Raw genomic sequence first — 14,814 nt, forward strand, 5'->3', positions numbered from 1 at the left:
AGCCCCAAATGGTGCTCCGTGCTGGGAGCATGGAGCCTGTTAGGGATTCTCTGTCTCCCTCTCTCTCTGCCCCTCATGTGCTCATGTGCTCGCTCTCGTTCTTTTGCTCTCAAAAATAAATAGATAAGCTTAAAAAAAAGAGTCTAGTCACATTCCAGTATGGTACTTGCCTTAGAGTCCTGCTTCTCCAAATTTGGGAAAGCTAATTTAGTGGGAACTGTAAGGGATATAGAGCTAACTGAGCCCTGAGCAAGGATTGCAGATTCAATAGAGTTTAAACTTATACTCAAGGGATGTCCTGTGGGCCATAAGATGCAGACTGGCGAGATGAGTAGTTGACTACGAACATCAACCTTCACCTTGTTCAGATGAGTCAATGGGCCAAACGTTGGGAACCTGTCCAGCTCCTGGGAAGACCCTATATAATCACAACTCAGTGGGAGAAGTGAGTTTGCTAGGACTTCCGAGTTCCTCACACGGCCCAGCCAATGTTAGAAGCATCTGCAATGCTGGTCATGACAAAGCTCAGCGTCCCAATGGAAAGAAGGTGCGAGATGTCTGCTTCAGAGACTACATATCGAAAGAAGGGAAGAGCAGGAAATGGAAGCTTCTATAGCAAGCTGTGGGCAGTAGGAAGATGTTTTGAAAAACTTAAAAACCACTGGATTCTATGGCTGGACTTCTGCATCAAAGTAATGGGTGTGAGTTTAATTATGACCCACTGCCTTTCTTTTTATTCCAGTATTTCTCCATTTTTCTTGACCCTTTCACAGCCTATAATTAAAAGTCTCATCCTCCGGCATTGGTTTAACCCTTACTCCATCACTTGGGCTGAAAGTCACCAAGGAAAACGCCACAGAAGTCTCTCTGGCTCCATTATCAACACCAACATAATTTGTATTTTAAACGCTTAAATATTTGCAGGCCACACAGACGCCACCTCACCTGGTTACCCAAAAGCCAGAAAGTAGGACAATCTACAGACATGACATTCCAGACGTCCTAGCCTTTTAAGAAATATCAAGGTAACCTTTAAGACAAACTTCCCAGAGCAGAATTCTTTACTTAGAAGTGAAATCATCTAAAAAGAAAAAATTTTATTCTACGTAAATCCAATTCTAAGCTTTCAATGTGAAAGCCAGGAGCTGGAGTTAATTACGGACCATTCTCATGGGAAAACCAATGAGCTACAAATAACCCTTGTGAGTAAATTCTCAAAGTGCCCCACGCTGCGCAGTGTACCATGGCCAAGTTCACTAGTGACATCACTCAAGCCTTCTTCACGCAACTTCACTTCACTAGGAAGCGGCTGGGGAAAAGGTTTCCCATGACAACTCCAACAACAATCTTGGAGGAATGTCCTCTCACACCGAGAGTAATTCGGTGTGCTCCTACTCACTCCCGAGCTAAGCTTTTTTTCCTACGTCCTCTAACAGCAATGAAGGGATCCTCTCTATACTGTGCATGACTTCTTTCTACAACTCAAAAAATGGAGGGAGGAGATGAGAGATGAGAAACGAAGTCGCTTCAGGCTCAAGAAGAAGCGAAGATCTATCTTGGAGCATGAATTCTCGAGGCAATTTTACTTTCAATCCTGTGGAAGAAGTTACACTCAGGTGGAAACGTCTGTGCCGTTGATAGATTTCCATGGAAACCCATTAACTAGGAGACGTTTGTGTTTTGTTGGGGTCACTTTGCCTTTATAAGTAGAAGCAACTAACACCTAAGACACTGTGAGATTTTTCAGAAGCCTTCCTTCCTATTTTCTAGAAAAGAAAGGGCTGCAGAAACCACATTCTGGATATTCAAGCTCTAGATTACCTAGAATGATCAACCCTAGCACATTCAGCAGTAAGTTAACAGCTTCCCCAAAACACACACCAAAGTCAACTTACCAAGTTACAGATCATGCTCTGGTCTGTCTGCATGGTGAATAATGACGTGTCCTGGGGCTGAACATTGGGGAGAAAATAAAGATGAAAAATTATGAAGGTTCCAGCTAACTTGCTTTAAAAAAAAAAAAAGGACAAAGATACCATTTAAACCGGCTTCCATCAATTGTATCAATAAATACATTATAAAAGTTTTTAAAGTCTCCTTTTATTTTAAATCAGAAGAGCAGATACTGCAAAAACAATTTTAACAGTAGATGTTCTAAATTAAGTGTTATAAATGTAGGCTAGCATGATACCATATAATAATATAGTAAGAATCATTTAAAAACGGGCAGTGATTTCAGGGACATTTTCATTCCACAGCTTCTCTTATGGACATCTACATTGAATAGGAATTTAGTAGCTCTAAGGTGCACTTGGGTGGCTCAGTCAGTTGAGTATCTGACTTCAGCTCAGGTCATGATCTCATGGTTAGTGAGTTCGAGCCCCACATTGGGCTTGCTGCTGTCAGCACCTAAGCTTTCCGTGCAGAATCTGTCCCTCTCTCTTTCTGACCCTCCCCTGCTTATTCTCTCTCTCTTAAAAAAAAAACTTAAACGTTTTTTTTAAAAATGGAAAAAAAAGATAGTAGCTCTAAACTGTAAGTTCACACTTTGTAAATGCCGGAAATTCAATCTTACTAAATGACCTAAGTGTGACTCCTATGGGCTAATAATGAACCATAACTTAAACATTTTATACCATGCATTCATTGACCTAAAAAATCAAGCTGGAATAAATCTAAGGGAACAGTGATCTCTAAGACAATATTCATCTCTGCTTATGCTGGTAGCCAGGCTTACAGCCAGCAGACAGAAGACCAGAAGTCTTGGTTAATCAGACCAGTTGAAGACCAAAAAAAGAAAAAAAAGAAAAGAAAAAGTACCTATAGAATTAGATATCAGCCCTTCCCAACAGAGAAGATGACACAGTGGCACTTGGTTAATGATGTTATATTGAGACAATTACCTCTGTTACCTCCAGAATCCAAACTAAGCCGTAAAGGGAATTTCATAAGACAAATTTAAAAAGGCATAAATCCCTGAGCATAAGAAGCATGAGAAGAAAGATTAAGAGCAACAAAACTGAAAAGCAGACGAATGCACAAGTAAGTTGGTGGGCCCAGAAAAAAATCTCTATCCTCAGGTGATGTAAGAAATGCCAAAAAAAGCAACCTGTTTTATTACTCAGAACTCCCAATGGATCAGGAATTAGAAACATGTGGCAGGGAGCCACCTGGGTGGCTCAGTCAGCTAAGTGTTTGACTTCGGCTCAGGTCATGATCTCGAGGTTTGTGAGTTTGAGCCCCGCGTTAGGGTCTGTGCTGACAGCTCAGAGCTTGGAGCCTGCTTTGGATTCTGTCCCTCCCCATTCTTGCTATGTCTGTCCATCTCTCTCTCTCTCAAAAATAAATAAACATTAAAAATTAAAAAAAAAAAGAATTAGAAATGCAAGGACCAAGGGAAACAGAAGCTGGGTGGTGCTAAACATGGGGAACTGGCTAGAAGGCTAATAAAAAGTAACTGGACCTCGAGATCCTTTCATTGATCCACAAACCAAGTGATATCCCTTCACCCCAGCACAAGACTTGACGTTTTTGCAGAGGCTGAAACAGAGGGTGTCTGGACTAGGGAACACACAGGCAGCTTAGGCAAGTAGCAACCTTGAGTGAGATAAATACTGAGAGCAGGGACTCCATCACCCCACCCTCAACTTCTTTCCCAATCACCTCCTATTACAACCACCAGACAGGAGACAGAAGAGCTGGAAGTTTAATCAGTCCAAGAAAAATAAATGCCTGAAGAATTCACATCAGGGGTCAGACCACAGTAGATCACTATAAAATTTCAGAAACAAGGGGTAAAAAAGAGATTCTACAAACTTCCGGAGAGAGAGAGTGGTATTGAAGGGGGCAGAAAGAAAGAGAGGAGTTTTCTTAAAAATATGGAAAATCAAAACAACAATAATTCCACACTTCCATACATTACCCTGGGTTCTTCACAAATAGGGGCACTTAATCCCCATCACCTATTTCCCCCAGCCCCCTGTCCATCTCCCCTCTGGTAACCATCAGTTTGTTCTCTACAGTTAAAAGTTTATCTTGGTTTGTCATTCTCTCTCTCTCTCTCTCTCTCTCTCTTTTTTTATTCTTTTGCTCATTTGTTGTATTAAATTCCACATATGAGGGAAATCATATGGTATCTGTCTTTCTCTGACCGACTTACTTCACTTAGCATTATACTCTGTAACTCCATTCACATCATTGCAAATGGCAAGATTTCATTCTTTTTTATGGCTCGGTAATATTCCATTGTAAATAGATAGACCACCTCTTCTTTATCCGTTCACCTGAAACTAACATAAGACTGTAGATTTACTAAATTTGAATTAAAATAAAAACTAGGACTACTACCAGTCATTTCCCAATAATTCTCAATACTTCGGTCTCTACGCAAATACAAACTCCTGCAAATTACAATTAAAATTCTGAAATAAGATACAGAATTTCTAGTAGTAGATGAAAATGATGTTGGCGAACCATTATAGTATTACACAAATAATGGTGAAGTCCAATTAAAGACCGGCTAATACATGAAGAAAGGGTCAACAAGGAAAACAACATGACAGATACTTGGAACGAGAATACAATTTAAATAATTATTCAAGATTAAGAAAGCCCCCTGGGAGAACTGATGAAACCTTCAAATATTAATTCAAAATCTATTTTTTTTAAGTTTTAAAAAATATTTATTTTTCAGAAAGAGAGAGTGAGCAGGGGAGGAGCAGAGAAAGAGGAAACACAGACTCCGAAGCAGCTCCAGGCTCTGAGCTGTCAACAGAGTTCCATGTGGGGCTCGAACTCACAAGCTGTACAATCATGACCTGAACCCAAGTAGGACGCTTAATCCGACTGAGCCACCCAGGCACCCCTCAAAATCTATTCTCGGAAAAATAAAAGACTCTATGATCCTGCTATAAAAGTCAAACATGAAGTAAAGTTATTGTTTGTGAAACAGTTCTGTCGGAAAACGGTTTACTCAAAAAATTAGCATGGAGGGGCTCCTGGGTGGCTCAGTCGGTTAAGCGTCCAACTTCGGCTCAGGTCATGATCTCGCAGTTTGTGGGTTCAACCCCGCGTCGGGCTCTGTGCTGACAGCTCAGAGCCTGGAGCCTGTTTCGGATTCTGTGTCTCCCTCTCTCTCTGACCCTCCCTGCTCACACGCTCTCTCTCGCTTGCTCTCTCTCTCTCTCTCAGAAATAAATAAAACATTTAAAAATTTTTTAAAAAATTAGCATGGAGTTTTCATGATAATGGTAATTTTATTAAATCTAAGATAAGATTAAATTTTTAAAAAAAGAATCAAAACAAGTGTTCCTCGGTGGCAACACTGGGAGGTAGGAAAAAAGAATGGAGGAATGGCTTCAAAATTCTAAGGGAAAATATTATATTCTAATACAATATCCAATCCAAGCAACCATTCTGTACATAGATACAGACATTTGCAGATGTATAAGGTCACCAACGCAAACTTCTCACGCACGCTTTTCTGAAAGCTACAGGAGGGTGTGCCTGAATTTGTGGATGCAGATGTGTCCCAGTAGGTGGCATTAAACCACAAATGAGGAGACTTGTGTCCAGAAAGGAAGGACTGACAGAAGGAAGAGGGGAGGGCAACCCCCAGGGCAGACACCCCAGGGGAGTCTGGGAAACAGCCGGGGCAGCAGGTGGAGCTAGAGAGAACCCAGTTCAGACGGAGCAGCGGGAAGGAGAGACGAGCAAATTCTTCAGGAAGATGAAACTGACTGAATGCTTTACGTTTGCCAACAAAAGGAGGGAAGATTTACAGAACTACAGAGTATGGGGCTGAATTAGCAAGAAGGACCTGAAACACTAAGCAGAGGAAAAGACCCTGCAATTATTTCCCCAAAGGAGAACAAAAGGTTGGCATGAAAGTAAACGTAAACTTCATGGCTGGGGCGCTGAGAGCATTTATATCATTATACTATTTATTACCACAGATTGGCTGGACGGCTTCGGTGGGACTATAGCCGAGAGTGGGCCGGGAGGAGAGGGAGGGGTGAGCCGTGAGGTGGGGTGGGGGGCGTCTGCAGGTATGTCAAGTCCGCCCCTTCCAGAGAGAGGAGTCTATAGATAATAGATGATAGACAACGCTTTAGAAACCACAAAGTAGCTTATAAACAAGTCATGCACACATATGCGGCTGAGATCAGAGAATCTGGTAAAAGGAGTAAAAGTATTTACCTCTAAGAAACCGGAAATGGAGGTGTGTGACAGTCTGAACTTTTTACATAAAACGCGATTATACAATTTGGTTGCTCTTTAAATGATGTGAATTTATAACTGACAAGCACACAAATGAAAGAAAAATGAGAAATGAGTAACAATTCTCATGCCCTGACCTTGTAAAGAGGTTTAGGCAGGTGAGGAGACACATTATCATCTCCCTTTGTGGCCAAGTGAACCTGCATTTGGAGGTGGGTCTGGGTGGACTTTATCATTTCATAGATAACATGGGGCAAAGTAAGCAAATCTTTAAATAGAGAAATTCTAAATGCTAAAATGAGAAACTGTTCCTCTCTAATAATCTGAGACAAAGCATTCAGCACAGACTGGCCTCTGTGTGAAGTCCTCCCTCAAGAGGTTTTCAGAAGTTATTCCAAGGGCTTGAGAGCCGGGTGGTCTGCCTTTTACATGGGTGACAAGTGCCCATCTGTTGGGTCGTATCAAGTGATGGGACAGTCCATCTTGTGGCTTCTTTTCCACAGACGCCCAAGGAAAATTCCGCCTTCCTCGACAGAGCCAATCAATGGTTTCTTAGCCTCAAACAGCCCCTTCCTGAAGAAGGACCGAAGAGATAAGGTTCTATGCAGTATGGCTCTTAGATGATTCCACATAAAGGGGCTCCTAAAAACCATTTCTTTTTTCTAAAGACCCATCCCATTAGTTGAAAACAATCCTCTCTCTTCTTTTCTGACAGCTGAATCTAGTGGACCTCTTAGGTCAGGACAACCTCTAATTTCTAGCAGAGGAATCAGTATAATGGGCAGGCTAACAATATCAGTAGGTCAGGAAGCACTTAGTACGTATGTACTACCTACCAAGGGTGCCTGCCAGTTGTATATCTCAGGGACTCTTCACCACAACCCTACAATACTGCCACTATCACTGCTTCCATTACCAAACTTGCAAGTGAGAGGGTCATGTATCGCACCGACGTGCTTAAACGTTATGCTACTCAAGTGACACCAAGGTCACTCATTCTCAAAGATGGATTGTGCAAGCAAATCGATCTCTTACCTGGGTGAATCCATTAAATGTACCACCGGAAGCCTAAACAGAAAGGGAAATCAATGTACGTTATTTTCTGTCATTTTTGTGTGATCAGTAAATGTCCATCAGACAAGTCGGAAAGTAAAGACCACCACACTTTTTAAAATAATACAAAAGGTTGCTGTGCATGAGCGCGTTTAGGAAATGCAAAAGGCTGAACTGTATTATTTTAAATAGGCTGACAAAAAAAGAGATTGTTTTTACAATTATTGCCAGTGTATGGTTCAGTCAGTGCTAACCAAAGCCCACTTTCTCAATAATGAGAAAATGATTCCAGAGAAAAGCTAAAATAGACTAATTAGTTCCCAACACAACCACTCTGCTTTCTTTAAATTATTTTTTTGTCAACCTATTTGTGTTTGGTTTGCACAGATTTCAAGGAGATGAAGCAGGTCTCAGAGAAGACAGTGATGGATAATGAAGTAGGTGGGAAACATTAGGAAAAACAGAACCTACAGAAGTCTTTGGCTAGTCTATACTACATACTGGGGTTAAGTACCTCTTCTTTATCAGGCTCTATTTCTTGGTACAACAATCCATATCTCTGGTTAGCAATTTCATCTTCAGATAAATCTGAGTTGCTGATGTCATTGTCTTGGGGACTAGCGGGACTTTCAGTGCTAGCACCGTGGGAGGTTCCCAGAACCGACGGTCTAGCCATGTCTCGGCTTTGTTCCCAGCACTTAGCAATGACTTGTTCCCCACACACAGCTGCTGGTGAGTCCACCTCCAGCCCTGTCTTGCCTTCAACTGTATCTAAATGTTCCCAGCAACTGTCTAAGCCTCCCACATCTCTGATAGGCCAGTGGTTAACAGAATCAAGCCAACTGGCGAATCCACGAGTTTGGCCATCTGGTATACCAGAGAATTCCAATATATCCATATTATTCACTGCCGAATCCAAGCTTGGCTGCCAGATTTGACCTGGATCTGTTGCCCAAGAGTCTGTTTTCATAATACTTGGCAAGTTAATGGTAGGACTACAGTTCCCAGTCGCTGTACTTTCAGACCCCTCTATTAATGAGCCTTCTGCCTTACACAAACACCAATCTCTTCTGTTTGCATTAGTTCCCAGAGAACAGTTAAGGTCTGTCCTAGACTGAGCTGCTACTTCATGTTTTATTGAGGAAACAACAGCCTGATCTTCATCCCTGTCAACCCCAGGAGTATGTAACACGGCCTCATGCTGACTTTCTTCTGCACCTGCACTGCTTTGTCCTGAGTGATGTATTATATCATGGTTAGGAGGGCCAATTAAATTTTTTCTTATGTCTTGTCTAGCTAAATCCCATCCCTCGGGGCTGGCATTTTCAATATTAGATACAGAATCGGTCTGGAGACACAGATTCAAAATGTCTGTGTGATGGGTGGGTTCAGCTCCAGAGCCTCCTCTACTTTCACAACTATTTATTACTACTGGATGCCCTTCATCTAGCCCTTGGTCTCTGTCACTAAATTCAGGTGCTGTATCTACTCTTTCCAGGTCTTTTTCTAACACATGAGTTGTATCAAAATACTCTGCATTGGTCTTTCCACTTTCCCCACAACTAGCTCTTAGATCGTTCCTCATTTCCTCTTTACTGATTTCTAAGGTCTCCTGGTCTGGGTTTCCTATTGTCTTAACATCAACTAGCCTGTTTCCTGCACTGTCACCCACTTTCTCTTCAAATTCCTCTGTACCTTCTAGTGCCTTGATATCAATAGCTCCAGTGTCTACCTTTTCATATGTCTCCACACCTGCCCACATAGAATCTTCAGTCTTCTGTTTCTCTTCCTCTTCTTCTGATTCTTTAACATCTTCTGGACTTTCTTTGACCAGGCCACCAGTTTCTGTGGCTGCCATCTCTGAGTTGGGTAAGTCATGAGGCCACTCCATCTCCAGATAAGCAGCTGTGGCAAATTCAGCCTCAGGCACAGGCTCTGGGGACAGCTGTTCATTTCTGCCCAGAAGGGCTGGCCCCACAACAAGCTCACCCTGTTCAGCTACAGGGTGCCAGGAAGCAGGAGGCATTCCAGTGGATAATCCCATGTCCTGCTCTGCTTCAGAGAGACATGAAGAGTCTTCCTGAGACCCACCTTGTGTAATTTCCTGGCTGACACTCTCTGTACTAGCATCAGGGCCCCAAATAAATGCACCTAGGTCAATTTGAGATCTTTGAGTTTCTTCGGCCAACCCACTGTCTGGAGTTTCCTCCATGATCAGGTTACACAGGGAAAGACTTTTTGAAGAGTCAGCCTTTAGAAGTATGCAGAATAGCAAAGGAAAAAAAAACACAACATAAGATGAAATAGATCATGGCAAGATTTGATGAGGAACACAAAGGTCTTCAGTAGGGTAGCAGCAGTTAAAACTAGAGAGTAGTAAAATTAAAATTAAAATTAAATGGCTTAAGGTTAAATCTGCAATAGCAATGCCATGGAGAAAAAAAAGGCTCATTCTAGATAATATCCACGTATATAAGGCATATTAAAGGAAAAAAAAAATCCAGAATATTCTGGATATTTACCTACCGGCTGTACCAAGTCAGTGCTTGTCTGCATGAGTAAAAGAAGAAATAATCATCAATAATAATAATAATAACGATAAGGCAAAAGAAGAAAATTCTCTAGCATATTAAAATCCTGTGCTGTCAAGACTCAACATTCTCCTGAAAGCTGTGGCTTTTACTGGTTTGAGATCAAAGTTTACAACTGGTTTTTTGATAGGGGTGAGTTTTGTTCCATTGCTGGTTAAGACAACCCAGTTGAAACATGAAGAAAGCCTCCGCCATTTTCTAGTCAGCAAGGAGCTCTCCTGGCTATTACATAGCTTCTGCTTTAGCAGAACTCTGAGTCGCAAAGTTTTCAAATAAAGAAGCAAACTTGTGAAGACGAGAACAAGATCAGGCGCTAGCACCCACGAGAGGACACACGGGTCACGCGGTCTGTCACAGGACCAGAATGCGTCTTCCCCAAACTCCTTCCACACTGGTGCCTCTGTGGTAGGGTTTGTGTGACCGCTCGGGCGATTCTCCTCATGTTCTTCCCGCCCCCACCCCCAAACTAGAAGCCTGGTCTGCACACAAATGACACTGAGGGATTGAAAGGGGCAAGGAATGCCAGTGATTTGGTCAAGGGAGCCACTGTTTTGCAATTTTGTCATCACTACCTTTGTTTTTTTTGTTTGTTTGTTTTTGTGTTTTTAGTTTTTAAAAAATGGTATTTAGTTTTGTGAGAGAGAGAGAGAGTGCGAACAGGGGAGGGGTGGAGACAGGGGGAGACACAGAATCCAAAGCAGGCTCCAGGCTCTGATCTGTCAACACAGAGTGCGTAGTGGGGTCCGAACCCATGAACTGTGAGATCATGACCTGAGCCGAAGTTGGATGCTCAAGTGATGGAGCGACCCAGGTGCCCCAAGTCACCACTACCCTTCTTAGCAGGTTTATCCTCTGAAATACTCAATGTTCCATCTAGATGATACCTTCCCCCTCACCATACCCTTTCTGGTGAGGGAAGGGAAACTGTATTATAACCCCAACTGAAGATGTGAAACACTGGAATAATAAAACATGAGCACTGTCCTCTTGAGCTTCAAGAAAATTAACAGAGTTGCAGCTAGAATTCAAACATCCTGAACATCAGTCCATGAATCCCTTTTTGTGATTACACAAGCAAAGCCAGCTCACTATAAAAGATGTTTTCAGTCAACATTCTTTAGCTTTTCTCTTGAGAGTCTTCCAGGATGCTTCAAGGACCCTAAGTAGGGCAGTATAAACCCACTCCTGTGGAAGGGAAGGGGGCAGCCATCTTTCTGTCTCAAGGGAAGAGAGTAGCAATGTCATTTCAGAAGACTAGATCCATAAAGACCCAGATCTAGCAGACTTTCCTATTGCCGTCTCACTAAAAAAGAAGAAAAACAAGCCAGGGCACCTGGGTGGCTCAGCTGGTTGGGCGTCCAACTTCAGCTCAGATCATAATCTCGCCGTTCAGAGTTCGAGCCCTGCATCAGGCTCTGTGCTGACAGCTCAGAGCCTGGAGCCTGTTTTGGATTCTTTGTTTCCCTCTCTCTCTCTTTCCCTCCCCTACACACACACACACACACACACACACACACACACACACACACTCCCTCTCTCTCTCTCAAAAATAAATAAACTTATAAAAAAAAAAAAAAAGAAGAAGAAGAAAAACACGAAACCAGAGTTGAGGTCTGAAGACCATGTGACCAGAGCTTTTCCAAGACGGGGCAGACATGATATCCTCAGGGATATGAGGCTCCACGTGGGTATGGCCACCTCCTAACTCCCCAACACACATGCCACCACCACAAAGCTCCATTTGCATCTTTTCTTTTCCCAACTCTTACTTCTGGAAGCGCCCATCCTTAGCCATCAGATTAACTGAATACATACCATTAGTAGTAATAGCTACCTTTTATTGATATGTATGTACTGGATGTGGGGCTAAACTCTCTACAAATATTAACTACTGAATCCTCACGTGACCCTCTGAGGTAGGTGACATTGCCCTTATTTTAGAGATGAAAAAAAATTGAGGCCAAGAGAAGTTCATAAGTTGCTTGAAGTCCTACTGTTACAAAAGGTAGAGTCTTGACTCAAATCCAGAGCTGTGTGGCTCTACAGCTCAAAATCTTGTTGACGAAGGTTCCTTATTACTGGAAATAATAGTTAGAAAAGGGTTCCTTGTGCAGAGTAGCGTGTCCCTTACGTTTGCTCACCCGCATTTTCTTCTATGCTATTTAAGAGCAATATAAAAAAGGTGCACATCCTTCACTCCATTTCCTGTAGCCACTCACGATGGGAAGGAGCATAAAAAGGCAGATCAGGAACACAGATTCTTGCTTATCCAGGAGTCTGGCACACTGACAGTCTTCTACACCACCGTTTCTAGGTGCTGGTAATGCTTGGACCACCAGAGGGCTGATGACTGTGCTAGGAGACGACACGATCATTTAAAAACGTCTAGGTCTGGGGCGCCTGGGTGGCTTAGTCGGTTAAGCGTCTGACTTTCGCTTAGGTCATGATCTCGCGGTTCATGGGTTCGAGCCCCACGTCGGGCTCTGTGCTGACAGCTCAGAGCCTGGAGCCTGTTTCAGTCTGTGACTCCCTCTCTCTCTGACCCTACCCTGCTCATGTTATCTCTCTCTCTCCTAGAAATAAATAAAATATTAAAAAAAAAAAAAAGTCTAGGTCTTCGGGGCACCTGGGTGGCTCAGTTGGTTGAACGTCTGATTCTTGATTTGGGCTCAGGTCATGACCTCACACTTTGTGAAATGGAGCCCTGCATAGGGCTCTGCACTGACAGTGTGGAGCCTGTTTGGGATTCTCTCTCTTCCTCACTGCCCCTCTGCTGCCTGTGTTCTTGCTCTCCTTCTCTCTCAAAATAAGTAAATAAACTTTAAAAAAAGTTCAGGAGCACCTGGGTGGCTCAGTCGGTTAAGCATCCGACTTTGGTCCAGGTCATGATCTCGCAGTTCATGAGTTCAAGCCCTGCAGCAGGCTCTGTGCTGACAGCTCGGAGTCTTTGGATTCTGTGACTCCCTTTCTCTCAGCCCCTCCCCAGCTCATCCTCTGTCTCTGTCTCTCAGAAAATAAATAAACATTAAAAAAAGTTTAGATCTTCCAATCACAGATGAATTATAATAAAATAAGGTTTCCAAATTTCTAGGGATTCAGGTACTTCAAAATACGAGCTCTCAAACCATAAAAAAAAAAAGATACAAGCTCTCAGGACTCTTACCGTCCATAGATCCCAGGGCAATGTCTGAAAGCAAACAAACAAAAATATAGTCAGTATACAAATCGCAAGCATGTAAAAAATACTGACATAAATAGAAGTTCTAAAAATAAACATCTTTGAAACGTTTAATATAGTGCTATTCAACAGAACTTTCTTTGGTGGTGAGAATGTTCCAGATCTGTGCTATCCAACGTGTGAACACTAGTCCCAGGCAGCTTCGGAGCACTTGAGATGTGCTATGTAACAGAACCAAATTTTCAAATTTACATAATTTGATTTAATTTAAATTGGAATAGTGAAATGTGTCTTGTGGTGACTGCAGTGAACAGTAAGAGGCCAGTCAATCTGCTTTTCGCTATTGGGCTAAAAACTGTATCTGAAACATGATTAAAGTGCCTACTTTACTACACACACACACACACACACACACACACACACACACACTTAAAATGAAGTACACGGTGTCCAGAGTGTAGTTTCTCATATCTTTGAGGAAATACAGATCTAATCGTTGCTACGACTTCCTCTCCTCCCCACTCTCCAAATTCAAGAGGATGCACTGACCAGTGTGATGGTAAATGAACCCCAGAAAAGTAGTTCTTTAGTATGTTGAATTAGATGATAGCACAGCTCAATTACTAAAGAATCATGCAAATTAGCAGCGTGCCCCCTAAGACATAATGGATGAATTATGCTTACTACCAGCATTTTAATTATAAAGCTCACTGACCCCTCGGAAGGAATCCAGATGGCTCAAGTGACTGCCGCCGTGCGTTTGGGACAGTGAGGGAGACCTCTCTCACCTCCTCTGGGACTGAGACCTGCTGCTAATGCCACCTCCCTTTCTGCTTTTGTCTGTGTGACTGGAGTCAGATCCGTGTTTACACACTTGTTTTGAATCTCTAAGTGAGTGGCAAATTAGAGCCTGGCACTCCCAAACGAGGAACATGGGAGTGTCCAGATGGGGTCACAGATGTCTCTGGACTGGAGGACAGGGGTCCTGTGGTTGTGAGGGAGCCCGGCCCCTGGGTGGTACTGCCCCGGCTGCCCCGCACCTCTGTGCAGCCTGGCTGGGTTGGCTCGTACCTGTCGAATGACTAACAAAGGAGGACAGAACGGATGCAGGGAAACCCCCGGTTACTCGTACTCGTATGCGGACTCCTTCTGCATCTAACACGCACTTTCTGGTTATTCAGATGGCATGTGTTTTCTTGCTTCCCGGCCTCAGAAGAATCACAGCTCCTGAAAGCTACCCCATATCCCTGCCTCGTATCCCTGGCACAGGGTATTTTCTCCAAAGGAAAGCGGCAGAACGAAACGTCTTGGTTATCAGTCCTCAGCACCATGAAAGGATGCGTTAACTCGTACGGACACCGCGGCGATGGCAAGGTGAGCCGCTGCCGTGGTCGCAGCAAAACACCCATTTAAAGCCCAGGGGCAGGCGACGGTTAAGCGAGAACATTCAGAGCGAAGGGAAGAGAAGGCCCGCACACATCCAATGGCTTCTGTGTGTTTTGCTCTCTCAGCCTAAGACTGTTCTGGGTGAAAAGCAGATGTGATCGGAGCCAGCTCACAGCCTGACTCTGCAGTGAGGTGCCTCCGTCAGGGCAGCCACGGCGGTTCATTACCCGGCCAGAGGGAGAACATGGGGGCACACAGAGCTCTTCCTAACTGCGGTGATGCATTTTCTTTGGAAGAAAAACTTTTGAAGATTTAACTAAGGCCATTAAAAAAGATTTTTTTTTCATGTTTATTTTTAAAAGAGAGAGAGACAGAGTTTGAGCAGGG

General features: G+C 43.1%; 1 protein-coding gene across 1 annotated transcript in view; it reads right to left on the bottom strand.

Moving 5' to 3' along the window:
* AMPH (amphiphysin) overlaps nt 1–14,814 on the bottom strand; it is a 240,897-nt gene that overhangs the window by 32,078 nt on the left and 194,005 nt on the right. Inside the window, exons 13-16 of the mRNA XM_039223853.1 lie at nt 13,027–13,050; nt 9,799–9,822; nt 7,255–7,287; nt 1,896–1,952 (exon numbers count right to left, since the gene is read on the bottom strand). Of these exons, the coding sequence (XP_039079784.1) occupies nt 1,896–1,952; nt 7,255–7,287; nt 9,799–9,822; nt 13,027–13,050 (138 nt within the window). The remainder of the gene's footprint in view (nt 1–1,895; nt 1,953–7,254; nt 7,288–9,798; nt 9,823–13,026; nt 13,051–14,814) is intronic.

This window comes from Hyaena hyaena, unplaced genomic scaffold, assembly GCF_003009895.1.
Source record: "Hyaena hyaena isolate Hyena2069 unplaced genomic scaffold, ASM300989v1 scaffold_1466, whole genome shotgun sequence".
Taxonomy (NCBI): Eukaryota; Metazoa; Chordata; class Mammalia; order Carnivora; family Hyaenidae; genus Hyaena; species Hyaena hyaena.